Below are 13,984 nucleotides of genomic sequence, written 5' to 3' on the forward strand. Positions count from 1 at the left end.
TGTAGTGTTACTTTACATTGTTTGGTCTGACGTTTTACTTTACATTGTTAGGTCTGTAGTGTAACTTTACATTGTTAGGTCTGTAGTGTTACTTTACATTGTTAGGTTTGTGTAGTGTTACTTTGCATTGTTAGGTCTGTTAAGTTTGTAGTGTTACATTACATTGTTAGGTCTGTGTAGTGTTACTTTACATTGTTTGGTCTGACGTTTTACTTTACATTGTTAGGTCTGTAGTGTAACTTTACATTGTTAGGTCTGTAGTGTTACTTTACATTGTTAGGTTTGTGTAGTGTTACTTTGCATTGTTAGGTCTGTTAAGTTTGTAGTGTTACTTTACATTGTTAGGTATGTGTAGTGTTACTTAACATTGTTAGGTCTGTGTAGTGTTACTTTACAGTGTTAGGTATGTGTAGTGTTACTTTACAGTGTTAGGTATGTGTAGTGTTACTTAACATTGTTAGGTCTGTGTAGTGTTACTTTACATTGTTAAGTCTGTAGTGATACTTTGCATTGTAAGGTCTGTAGTTTTATTTTATATTGTTAAGTCTGTAGTGTTACTTTACATTATAAGGTCTGTAGTGTTACTTTACATTGTTAGGTCTGTAGTGTTTCTTTACATTGTTCGGTCTGTGTGGTGTTACTTTACATTGTTAGGTATGTAGTGTTACTTTACATTGTTAGGTCTGTAGTGTTACTTTACATTGTTAGGTATGTAGTGCTACTTTATATTGTTAAGTCTGTAGTGTCACTTTACATTGTTAGGTCTGTGTAGTGTTACTTTACATTGTTAGATCTGTAGTGTAACTTTACATTGTTTGGTATGTAGTGTTACTTTACATTGTTAGGTCTGTAGTGTAACTTTACATTGTTAGGTCTGTGTAGTGTTACTTTAAATTGTTAGGTCTGTGTAGTGTTTCTTTACATTGTTAGGTCTGTTTAGTGTTACTTTACATTGTTAGGGCTGTGTAGTGTTACTTTACATTGTTAGGGCTGTGTAGTGTTACTTTACATTGTTAGGGCTGTGTAGTGTTACTTAACATTGTTAGGTCTGTGTATTGTTACTTTACATTGTTAGGTGTGTAGTGTTACTTTACATTGTTAGGGCTGTGTAGTGTTACTTTACATTATGTTAGGTCTGTGTAGTGTTACTTAACATTGTTAGGTCTGTAGTGTTACTTTACATTGTTAGGTCTGTAGTGTTACTTTACATTGTTAGGTCTGTGTAGTGTTACTTTACATTGTTAGGTCTGTAGTGTTACTTTAAATTGTTAGGTCTGTGTGGTGTTACTTTACATTGTTAGGTCTGTGTAGTGTTACTTTACATTGTTAGGTCTGTGTAGTGTTATTTTACATTGTTAGATCTGTAGTGTTACTTTAAATTGTTAGGTCTGTGTGGTGTTACTTTACATTGTTAGGTCTGTGTAGTGTTACTTTACATTGTTAGGTCTGTAGTGTTACTTTACATTGTTAGGTCTGTGTAGTGCTACTTTACATTGTTAGGTCTGTAGTGTAACTTTAAATTGTTAGGTCTGTGTGGTGTTACTTTACATTGTTAGGTCTGTGTAGTGTTACTTTACATTGTTAGGTCTGTAGTGTAACTTTACATTGTTAGGTCTGTGTAGTGTTTCTTTATATTGTTAGGTCTGTAGTGTAACTTTACATTGTTAGGTCTGTGTAGTGTTTCTTTACATTGTTAGGTCTGTTAAGTTTGTAGTGTTACTTTACATTGTTAGATCTGTAGTGTAACTTTACATTGTTAGGTCTGTGTAGTGTTGCTTTACATTGTTAGTTCTGTAGTGTTACTTTACATTGTTAGGACTGTAGTGTAACTTTACATTGTTAGGTCTGTGTAGTGTTACTTTACATTGTTAGGTCCGTAGTGTAACTTTACATTGTTAGGTTTGTAGTGTTATTTTACATTGTTAGGTCTGTAGTGTAACTTTACATTGTTAGGTCTGTTAAGTTTGTAGTGTTACTTTACATTGTTAGGTCTTATTATTTTACATTGTTAGGTCTGTAGTGTAACTTTACATTGTTAGGTCTGTTAAGTTTGTAGTGTTACTTTACATTGTTAGGTCCGTAGTGTAACTTTACATTGTTAGGTTTGTAGTGTTATTTTACATTGCTAGGTCTGTAGTGTAACTTTACATTGTTAGGTCTGTGTAGTGTTTCTTTACATTGTTAGGTCTGTTAAGTTTGTAGTGTTACTTTACATTGTTAGGTCTGTGTAGTATTACTTTACATTGCTAGGTCTGTGTAGTGTTACTTTACATTGTTAGGTCTGTGTAGTGCTACTTTACATTGTTAGGTCTGTAGTGTAACTTTAAATTGTTAGGTCTGTGTAGTGTTTCTTTACATTGTTAGGTCTGTAGTGTAACTTTACATTGTTAGGTCTGTTAAGTCTGTAGTGTAAAATAAATGTTTTTTGAAACATAAAGTGATCAATAATCAGACTATTGTACACATCCTACTTCAGGTGTCCTGTATTACATGACCTAGTGACCAAAAGCTTACTAGTAAACAGCAGTGTAATCTTGATATTATATATATATATAAACAACCTTCGTCTATTATTTTGTACCAGATCTCTCTTGCAGATTATAGATGAATCAACTTTAAAGGTAGAAATCAATCATATATAAAAATGTTACTTCCTATAATCTTAATATGTGTCCAGTCTTGAAACTGAAATGGCTTTATACTGATCGTAAATCTCCATAAACATCCATCCCCCCAGTCTCAGGTGTCACAATGGAGGGTGATAGGAGATTAGGGCGGGATTAGCCTCTCGTTTGTCCAGGTACGCCCCAGTACCTTAAGGATTACCTGTAATGGTTCCTGTATGATACACTAATTAGAAAGTGCAATACACAGTCAAGTGGTATTCTTTGATAGCTTTAGATATAGTATCAGGTCTACAAGGAACTAATAACACACGCTATACAGGCATAAACCAAGGTAGTCCCAGGCCATTCAGCCAGTCTGCTGTAAGGATCAACTTGTGATTCACTAATTTGTCGGCCGTCGGGGACCGGAGGGACGTAACAGCGTCTACCTGTGTATCACCTGTACCATCGGGTACTGGAGGTAGGTAATGTCACCTGTTTATCTACTGCGTGTGACATACCTGAGCTAGGTATATTGACATCTCTGTTTGGACACTTATTATCTGTATCATATTAATATGTAGGGACATGTACTGAGGTCACAGGGTGAAATATTTACACCAGGAACAAATGAGTGTCAGTGTATAAAAACTCTCGGGATTATAACAGTAATGTGTGTCCTTCCTTAGGTCATACACTTTATAGGTACAGGTAAGATTTTACTGATTTTCATTCATTAAAGTAGAAAGTGTAGACAATTTTTATATAATATTTACATTATCATGTTGGGAATCAGTTGATTGTTCATTGGTTACCATTAACTAACTGGCGATCTGTTAATTACCCTTAAAACAATATACATCATAAAATCCTTAATGCTGTTGTTGTGAGTCGCTTAAACACGAATAAATAAAAATGTTATTATGTAAGAATAATCTCCTTTCAAAAACTGAATCTGTAATTTACTATGTAGCAATGGGTAGGCTTGAAAGTTAAGTAATTCAGTAAGGATGCCAATATAGCAGCTAGAAATAAATAGCAGGAGACTGATGCTTACTCCTGTTAGTATCTAGCTAGGATAAGGCTTACTGATGCTTACTCTTGTTATTATCTAGCTAGAATAAGGCTTACTGTTGCTTACTCTTGTTAATATCTAGCTAGAATAAGGCTTACTGATGCTTACTGTTGTTAGTATCTAGCTAGGATAAGGCTTACTGATGCTTACTCTTGTTAGTATCTAGCTAGGATAAGGCTTACTGATGCTTACTCTTGTTAGTATCTAGCTAGGATAAGGCTTACTGATGCTTACTCTTGTTAGTATCTAGCTAGGATAAGGCTTACTGATGCTTACTCTTGTTAGTATCTAGCTAGGATAAGGCTTACTGATGCTTACTCTTGTTAGTATCTAGCTAGGATAAGGCTTACTGATGCTTACTCTTGTTAGTATCTAGCTAGGATAAGGCTTACTGATGCTTACTCTTGTTAGTATCTAGCTAGGATAAGGCTTACTGATGCTTACTCTTGTTAGTATCTAGCTAGGATAAGGCTTACTGATGCTTACTCTTGTTAGTATCTAGCTAGGATAAGGCTTACTGATGCTTACTCTTGTTAGTATCTAGCTAGGATAAGGCTTACTGATGCTTACTCTTGTTAGTATCTAGCTAGGACAAGGCTTACTGATGCTTACTCTTGTTAGTATCTAGCTAGGACAAGGCTTACTGATGCTTACTCCTGTTAGTATCTAGCTAGGATAAGGCTTACTGATGCTTACTCTTGTTAGTATCTAGCTAGGATAAGGCTTACTGTTGCTTACTCTTGTTAGTATCTAGCTAGAATAAGGCTTACTGATGCTTACTCTTTTTAGTATCTAGCTAGCTAGAATAAGGCTTACTGATGCTTACTCTTGTTAGTATCTAGCTTAAATCAAGAATATTTTTCCTGAAAACTCATTAATATCATCAATTAATCCGTGTATCGCCCTAACTGACAAAAAGATGACAAAGTCTTTAAATCAGAAGACTACAGTTATCGGTACATTATGTTATATAATTTACTGTGGTCAACTTATCAATCTTTTCCTCATCTAAGACTTCGAGACTTAATGTGTGTGTGTGTGTGTGTGTGTGTAATGTATGTGTGTGAGTTTGCTCCTACTGAGTCTGTCTGTCAGGAATCAAGGTCTAATCAGTGGACTTACCATCCCTGATATAGTGGAGAAACGGTATTGATTTTATAGAAATTATCATCTCGTATAAACATTGAAAATCTGTGTGACCGAGTTTTCTGTCTACACCACACCATCCCTGGCAACTGTTGGTTTCTGTCTGTTGTTTTTAATTCAGGAGTCTGTCGATGTCTGTGTATAATTCAGCAGGTAGATGCAGGCAGATATATAAACTGGGCCGTATAACGATAGCACTGAAAACATGATTAGCTTTGAAAAGTCATTGGGACTGTAGATGTGTTTTGACATAAACATGTAATTATATATATAAGATATTTAAATACCAGGTAGACTTAAAAACCAGCAAGGGTAATACAATTATAGTACAGGTCATATAGTGTTCTGTAATTGATTTCCATAAATGCAGGTTTGGGTAAATACAGGAGGTAAGGGTCTCCACCCCTAACGATGAGGAATTACAGGATATAAGGGTCTCCACCCCTAACGATGAGGAATTACAGGATATAAGAGTCTCGATCCACCCCTAACGATGAGGAATTACAGGATTGTAGGGTCTCCACCCCTAACGATGAGGAATTACAGGATTGTAGGGTCTCCACCCGTAATGTTGAGGAATTACAGGATATAAGAGTCTCGATCCATCCCTAACGATGAGGAATTACAGGAGTGTAGGGTCTCCATCTTACAGTGATAAATTATATATAGGCTATTGGATTCACCACTTCTACCAGAGAATGAATCTTACAGTGAGTAAATACTAATAAAATCCCCACCTCTTACAGTGAGTAAATACTAATAAAATCCCCACCTCTTACAGTGAGTAAATACAGAGTATTAGAGTCACCACCTCTTACAGTGAGTAAATACAGGGTATTAGAGTCATAACCTCTTACAGTGAGTAAATACTAATAAAATCCCCACCTCTTACAGCGAGTAAATACAGAGTATTAGAGTCCCCACCTCTAACAGTGAGTAAAAACAGGGTATTAGAGTCACCACTTCTTACAGTGAGTAAATACAGGGTATTGGATTCACCACTTCTACCAGAGAATGAATCTTACAGTGAGTAAATACAGGGTATTGGATTCACCACTTCTACCAGAGAATGAATCTTACAGTGAGTAAATACAGGGTATTAGAGTCTCCACCTCTTAGAGTGAATAAATACAGGGTATTAGAGTCACCACCTCTAACAGCGAGTAAATACAGGGTATTTAAGAGTCACCACCTCTAACAGTGAGTAAATACAGAGTATTAGAGTCACCACCTCTAACAGTGAGTAAATACAGGGTATTAGAGTCACCACCTCTAACAGCGAGTAAATACAGGATATTAGAGTCACCACCTCTAACAGCGAGTAAATACAGGGTGTTTAAGTCTCTACCTCTCACAGCTAATGAATACAGGCTATTAAGGTCTCCAACTCTTACATTGAGAACACAGGCTATTAAGGTCTCCAACTCTTACATTGAGAATACAGGCTATTAAGGTCTCCAACTCTCACATTGAGAATACAGGCTATTAAGGTCTCCAACTCTCACATTGAGAATACAGGCTATTAAGGTCTCCAACTCTCACATTGAGAATACAGGCTATTAAGGTCTCCAACTCTCACATTGAGAATACAGGCTATTAAGGTCTCCAACTCTCACATTGAGAATACAGGCTATTAAGGTCTCCAACTCTCACATTGAGAATACAGGCTATTAAGGTCTCCAACTCTCACATTGAGAATACAGGCTATTAAGGTCTCCAACTCTCACATTGAGAATACAGGCTATTAAGGTCTCCAACTCTCACATAGAGAATACAGGCTATTAAGGTCTCCAACTCTCACATAGAGAATACAGGCTATTAAGGTCTCCAACTCTCACATTGAGAATACAGGCTATTAAGGTCTCCAACTCTCACATTGAGAATACAGGCTATTAAGGTCTCCAACTCTCACATTGAGAATACAGGCTATTAAGGTCTCCAACTCTCACATTGAGAATACAGGCTATTAAGGTCTCCAACTCTCACATTGAGAATACAGGCTATTAAGGTCTCCAACTCTCACATTGAGAATACAGGCTATTAAGGTCTCCAACTCTCACATTGAGAATACAGGCTATTAAGGTCTCCAACTCTCACATTGAGAATACAGGCTATTAAGGTCTCCAACTCTCACATAGAGAATACAGGCTATTAAGGTCTCCAACTCTCACATTGAGAATACAGGCTATTAAGGTCTCCAACTCTCACATTGAGAATACAGGCTATTCAAATTCATCAACTCCAACAGTGTCAACCAGTAAATACTTGTTATATACAGAGTTACTTATGTAAAATAAAACTAAAAATCCAGATTTCTACTTTCTTATTGAGGAACCTGAGAGAGATTAGCCTTTGGCTAAATCAGGTTTTTAATCCTCAGTAAATAAAAATTATTATTATTATATTATTATTATTGATTGTAAACCCTACGATGACCGAATTTCTATCATTGTGTTGTTCAGATAATTTTTATGAAGCACAGATTGAGTGTTCTTCAGATAAAGTATGGCAGCAGTACCAAATGCTGACATTAGAATATTCATGATGCACCATAGACTGTAATAGGCTACAAGTAGGGATGTCACATTAGATTGAACGGTCAAGTGGATCCACAATGTTAGTGGGCTCAGGAAATGGGGAAATAAGTGACCTAGTTGTCTTCCCTTGTTGGCTTATTCAAACTCATTATAATTGTTTTACATCTTGTTAGTCCTCCGTAAAAAGCACTTAAATGATTGTTCCTCTTGAGTCAATAACCCACACTGAGGCTCCGAATTATGATCCCATAAAGAGCATGTACACAAGTATGACATATGTATTACGGGTTCTGTACTTGAATTGTTTTGTATATGATATTAAATCTCACTATATTTTCAACAATATTGATAACAAAATTGACACCTGCCAAAAAAAGACGTTCCCATCAGAAGGGAGGATCTTGGCACTGTTTATCATAGATTGTATGGCTCTTAGTTGTGGTACTGTTGTGTGTAAAATGTTCTCTTGATCCAGATTGTTAAAGTGTCACAGCACTGTTAGGCACGAGCCCACCAAGCAGTCAGATTCCACATGTGATGTAGGTAGCGATAAAATGTACATGTCTATTCACACACACAATGTAGGATAACTAAGACCATTGTCATAGGAGAAACCATTGTTATAACAATTCTATTGTCATCAAAAAATCAGTTTGCCCTTTAAAGGATCAATATCTATTGGTTATTGAACCCAATTATTGTCATAAAATTATTTTATCTTGGATTTTGCACTCATTATTGTCCAATATATAATGAGGGAAATCGCGACCAAGGTGAGGGTAAGTATAACTGTCTACACAGAGATTCCTCAGTTATAGCCACATCTATTGTGAGTACACTGATGTAATGTTATCTCCCTGATAAAGTGACAAGGACAGTTTGTAGGAAGCAACAAGCTATGGTTTATTATAAACATGCGTGTCTGTGCCACGGCCTTTATTATCTGTACTGGCTTTTTGTCCAGTTGTTAACAAAGATTCACACACAAAAGCTGAAACCGGAGAACAGTTCAATACAAGTTCAATCTCAGCTTATTCCTTTTTTAATTTGAAATGTGATATATTTAAGTTCAAATTTCTTATATTAAGAAATTAAAGGAAGTTGAATGTGAATTCTCTCAGTCATTAGGTACAAACACGAAATTTATACAAAGTATTGTAAAGGTGATTTAAACAATTGGCGCTGGTCCCCTTTACCAGTCATCATAAGGTAAAAGTTTCTAAGTAAAACTTCTGTATAAGGTATCATAACCAAGCTGACAAAATATTGAAAAAAAATGATTTAATTAGCAACTCAATTACAGTAGTATATAGATTGTTATAACTCAGTGTTGTGTGGACTGTGGGAGAACAGGTAGCAACTCGATTACAGTAGTATATAGATTGTTATAACTCAGTATTGTGTGGACTGTGGGAGAACAGGTAGCAACTCAATTACAGTAATATAAAGATTGTTATAACTCAGTGTTGTGTGGACTGTGGGAGGACAGGTAGCAACTCAATGACAGTTGTATATAGATTGTTATAACTTAGTGTTGTGTGGACTGTGGGAGAACAGGTAGCGACTCAATTACAGTAGTATATAGATTGTTATAACTCAGTGTTGTGGGGACTGTGGGAGAACAGGTAGCAACTCAATTACAGTAATATAAAGATTGTTATAACTCAGTGTTGTGTGGACTGTGGGAGAACAGGTAGAAACTCAATTACAGTAGTATATAGATTGTTATAACTCTGTGTTGTGTGGACTGTGGGAGAACAGGTAGCAACTCAATTACAGTAATATAAAGATTGTTATAACTCAGTGTTGTGTGGACTGTGGGAGAACAGGTAGAAACTCAATTACAGTAGTATATAGATTGTTATAACTCAGTATTGTGTGGACTGTGGGAGAACAGGTAGCAACTCGATTACAGTAGTATATAGATTGTTATAACTCAGTGTTGTGGGGACTGTGGGAGAACAGGTAGCAACTCAATTACAGTTGTATATAGAGACTGTGGGAGGATAGGTAGCAACCCAATTACAGTAGTATATAGATTGTTATAACATAGTGTTGTGTGGACTGTGGGAGGATAGGTAGCAACCCAATTACAGTAGTATATAGATTGTTATAACACAGTGTTGTGTGGACTGTGGGAGGACAGGTAGCAACTCAATGACAGTTGTATATAGATTGTTATAACTTAGTGTTGTGTGGACTGTGGGAGAGCAGGTAGCAACTCAATTACAGTAGTATATAGATTGTTATAACTCAGTATTGTGTGGACTGTGGGAGAACAGGTAGCAACTCGATTACAGTAGTATATAGATTGTTATAACTCAGTATTGTGTGGACTGTGGGAGAACAGGTAGCAACTCGATTACAGTAGTATATAGATTGTTATAACTCAGTATTGTGTGGACTGTGGGAGAACAGGTAGCAACTCAATTACAGTAATATAAAGATTGTTATAACTCAGTGTTGTGTGGACTGTGGGAGGACAGGTAGCAACTCAATTACAGTTGTATATAGATTGTTATAACTTAGTGTTGTGTGGACTGTGGGAGAACAGGTAGCAACTCAATTACAGTAGTATGTAGATTGTTATAACTCAGTGTTGTGTGGACTGTGGGAGAATAGGTAGCAACTCAATTACAGTAGTATATAGATTGTTATAACTCAGTGATGTGTGGACTGTGGGAGAACAGGTAGCAACCCAATTACAGTAGTATATAGATTGTTATAACACAGTGTTGTGTGGACTGTGGGAGGGCAGGTAGCAACTCAACTACAGTAGTATATAGATTGTTATATCTCAGTGTTGTGTGGACTGTGGGAGGGCAGGTAGCAACTCAACTACAGTAGTATATAGATTGTTATATCTCAGTGTTGTGTGGACTGTGGGAGGATAGGTAGCAACTCAATTACAGTAGTATGTAGATTTTTATAACTCAGTGTTGTGTGGACCGTGGGAGGACAGGTAGCAACTCAATTACTGTAGTATATAGATTGTTATAACTCGGTGTTGTGTGGACTGTGGGAGGACAGGTAGCAACTCAATTACTGTAGTATATAGATTGTTATAACTTAGTGTTGTGTGGACTGTGGGAGAGCAGGTAGCAACTCAATTACAGTAGTATATAGAATGTTATAACTCAGTGTTGTGTGGACCGTGGGAGGACAGGTAGCAACTCAATTAGAGTAGTATATAGATTGTTATAACTCGGTGTTGTGTGGACTGTGGGAGAACAGGTAGCGACTCAATTACAGTAGTATATAGATTGTTATAACTCGGTGTTGTGTGGACTGTGGGAGAACAGGTAGCAACCCAATTACAGTAGTATATAGATTGTTATAACTCGGTGTTGTGTGGACTGTGGGAGGATAGGTAGCAACTCAATTACAGTAGTATGTGGATTGTTATAACTCAGTGTTGTGGGGACTGTGGGAGGACAGGTAGCAACTCAATTACAGCAGTATATAGATTGTTATAACTCAGTGATGTGTGGACTGTGGGAGAACAGGTAGCGACTCAATTACAGTAGTATATAGAATGTTATAACTCAGTGTTGTGTGGTCTGTGGGAGAATAGGTAGCAACTCAATTACAGAAGGATATAGATTGTTATAACTCAGTGTTGTGTGGACTGGGGGAGAACAGGTAGCAACTCAATTAAAGTAGTATATAGATTGTTACAACTCAGTGTTGTGTGGACCTGTACATCTAGATCTGACAGGATACAGTCTGTCAGGCAGCAGAGTGTAGGCTGGACATAAAAGATGCACACCACTTCCTGGTTTAAATATGTTTTGTCTATATACTAACTTTTATTGTCTGTGGGCAGATATAGTTATCAGATATATAGTCATCAGATATAGTCATCTGATATAGTTATCAGATATATTGTCATCAGATTTAGTCATCAGAGATAGTCATCAGAGATAGTTACCAGATCTAGTCATCAGATATAGTTACCAGATAAAGTCATCAGATATAGTCATCAGAGATAGTTACCAGATATAGACATCAGATATAGTTACCAGATATAGTCATCAGATATAAATATGTCATAGTCATCAGATATAGTTATCAGATATATTGTCATCAGATTTAGTCATCAGAGATAGTCATCAGAGATAGTCATCAGAGATAGTTACCAGATAAAGTCATCAGATATAGTCATCAGAGATAGTCACCAGATATAGTCATCAGATATAGTCATCTGATATAGTTATCAGATATATTGTCACCAGATGTAGTCATCAGATATAGTCATCAGAGATAGTTACCAGATATAGTCATCAGATATAAATATGCCCTAGTCATCAGATGTAGTCATCAGATATAGTTATCAGATATATTGTCATCAGATTTAGTCATCAGAGATAGTCATCAGAGATAGTTACCAGATCTAGTCATCAGATATAGTTACCAGGTAAAGTCATCAGATATAGTAATCAGATATAGTCATCAGATATAGTCATCTGATATAGTTATCAGATATATTGTCATCAGATGTAGTCATCAGATGTAGTCATCAGATGTAGTCATCAGAGATAGTCAACTCAATTACAGTAGTATATAGAATGTTATAACTCAGTGTTGTGTGGTCTGTGGGAGAATAGGTAGCAACTCAATTACAGAAGTATATAGATTGTTATAACTCAGTGATGTGTGGACTGTGGGAGAACAGGTAGCAACCCAATTACAGTAGTATGTAGATTGTTATAACACCGTGTTGTGTGGACTGTGGGAGAACAGGTAGCGACTCAATTACAGTAGTATATAGACAGTTATAACTCAGTGTTGTGTGGACCGTGGGAGGACAGGTAGCAACTCAATTAGAGTAGTATATAGATTGTTATAACTGAGTGTTGTGTGGACCTGTACATCTAGATCTGACAGGATACAGTCTGTCAGGCCGCAGAGTGTAGGCTGGACATAAAAGATGCACACCACTTCCTGGTTTAAATATGTTTTGTCTATATACTAACTTTTATTGTCTGTGGGCAGATATAGTTATCAGATATATAGTCATCAGATATAGTCATCTGATATAGTTATCAGATATATTGTCATCAGATGTAGTCATCAGGTATAGTCATCAGATATAAATATGTCATAGTCATCAGATATAGTTATCAAGGATAGTGACTGCCTCCAATACTGTGAATATTTTTTGTCTCCATTGACAAATATGATGGTCATCAGAGAAGGTTAAAGCTAGCCTCCACCAGCCTGAAAATAGGTTGTTTATTTTCAGTCCTATGTATGCAGACAAAGACACTAATACACAGCAGCACATGTACATCAATCTCCCTGGTCAGTCTGTCAGACTATCTGAGGAAAATCAGGAATTCTCAATGTACTTGTATGACAAATATACATGTATAATTGACTGTATGTATATACGACACTGTAAAATACAGTATCTCACACAAGGATAATAAAACAAATCATCCAATTCCAAATCCATATAATATAGTCTTCTTATTGGCATTAAATCCGTCACATTGTACTTTAGTGGAGAGCTACTGATGTGCAGTTTTGTAATTATAAGCTTATACACTTCGACCGGTGCTTTGAAAATTCTCGTATTTAATCATTGTCATATGTTTAGCTAGAATTTTCCTTAGACCTGCTATCCAAATATAATGAGGAATTATAGGATCTGTAATGGTATCACTGTACTAGCGCTAATTGACTTCTCAGAGTTATCTCCCTTTGTGTAAGGTAACGCTGACTGTTTCATTAGTTTATATTGGTATATTTTGGATGTTGGCAGATTATATTTATATTATTGAAATGTGAATACTGGAGATGTTCAGACTTGTGATGTTGACCGAGGAAACACTATATTTACATATTGACTATTTAGATGTTGACATTGAACACTTTAGAAGATGGCATGGGAATTCTTTAGATGTTGACATTGAAAACTTTAGAAGATGGCATGGGAATTCTTTAGATGTTGACATTGAAGATATTAATATGTTAACATTTGGGAAGTTGTCATGGAATATGTTTCAGTGATGATATTTAAACATTTTAGATGTTGACATAATAGGAATAATTAAATGATGACATTGGAACAATTTACATGTTGTTAGATGGGACTAATTGATGACATGGTAATTAAATGATGACGTGGTAATAGGTACATACTTGAGTGATGACACAGGAATTACCTGATGATTGAAACTAATATAACATGGCTTTACATTACTATGGTAAATGTTAACACAGTCATGTGCTGGATACCCATCATGTACACCACAGAAACAGGAGCCCGCGAGGACAGGTGCCGCCGTGGTCAGGAGAACTGTTACTAATGCCTGTACTACTAACACTGTAATTGTACATTTTTTCAGATTTAAGCAGAGGTTTCGACAACATGGACCATACTCGCAGGCGACACATTTTGTTCAGAAAATTTTTCCGTATGTATTTGCAAAAATCCTATTACATATAGTTGGATGTGTATACATTGTTTTATTGGTTATGTATATAGCACCCAATATATATCTGGATTTATTTACACCTACAGTAACGCTTTTTATATATTACCTCTATGCAAACACTATTCTTTACTTTATGTGGACAATTTTCTTCTTCAGTCAAGTTTTATTTAGGTATTG

General features: G+C 36.1%; 1 protein-coding gene across 9 annotated transcripts in view; it reads left to right on the forward strand.

The window, feature by feature from the left end:
• LOC110455629 (disabled homolog 2-interacting protein-like) overlaps nt 1-13,984 on the forward strand; it is a 241,543-nt gene that overhangs the window by 109,536 nt on the left and 118,023 nt on the right. For 6 of the 9 annotated variants that reach the window (XM_021505855.1, XM_021505856.1, XM_021505857.1 and 3 more), the window contains one exon: nt 13,718-13,786. The exons of the other annotated variants lie outside the window; for them this stretch is intronic. In XM_021505855.1, coding sequence (XP_021361530.1) covers nt 13,718-13,786 — 69 coding nt within the window. The remainder of the gene's footprint in view (nt 1-13,717; nt 13,787-13,984) is intronic. 9 annotated transcript variants of the gene reach the window in all.

The sequence above is a fragment of the Mizuhopecten yessoensis genome, unplaced genomic scaffold (assembly GCF_002113885.1).
Source record: "Mizuhopecten yessoensis strain PY_sf001 unplaced genomic scaffold, ASM211388v2 scaffold8335, whole genome shotgun sequence".
Classification (NCBI taxonomy): Eukaryota; Metazoa; Mollusca; class Bivalvia; order Pectinida; family Pectinidae; genus Mizuhopecten; species Mizuhopecten yessoensis.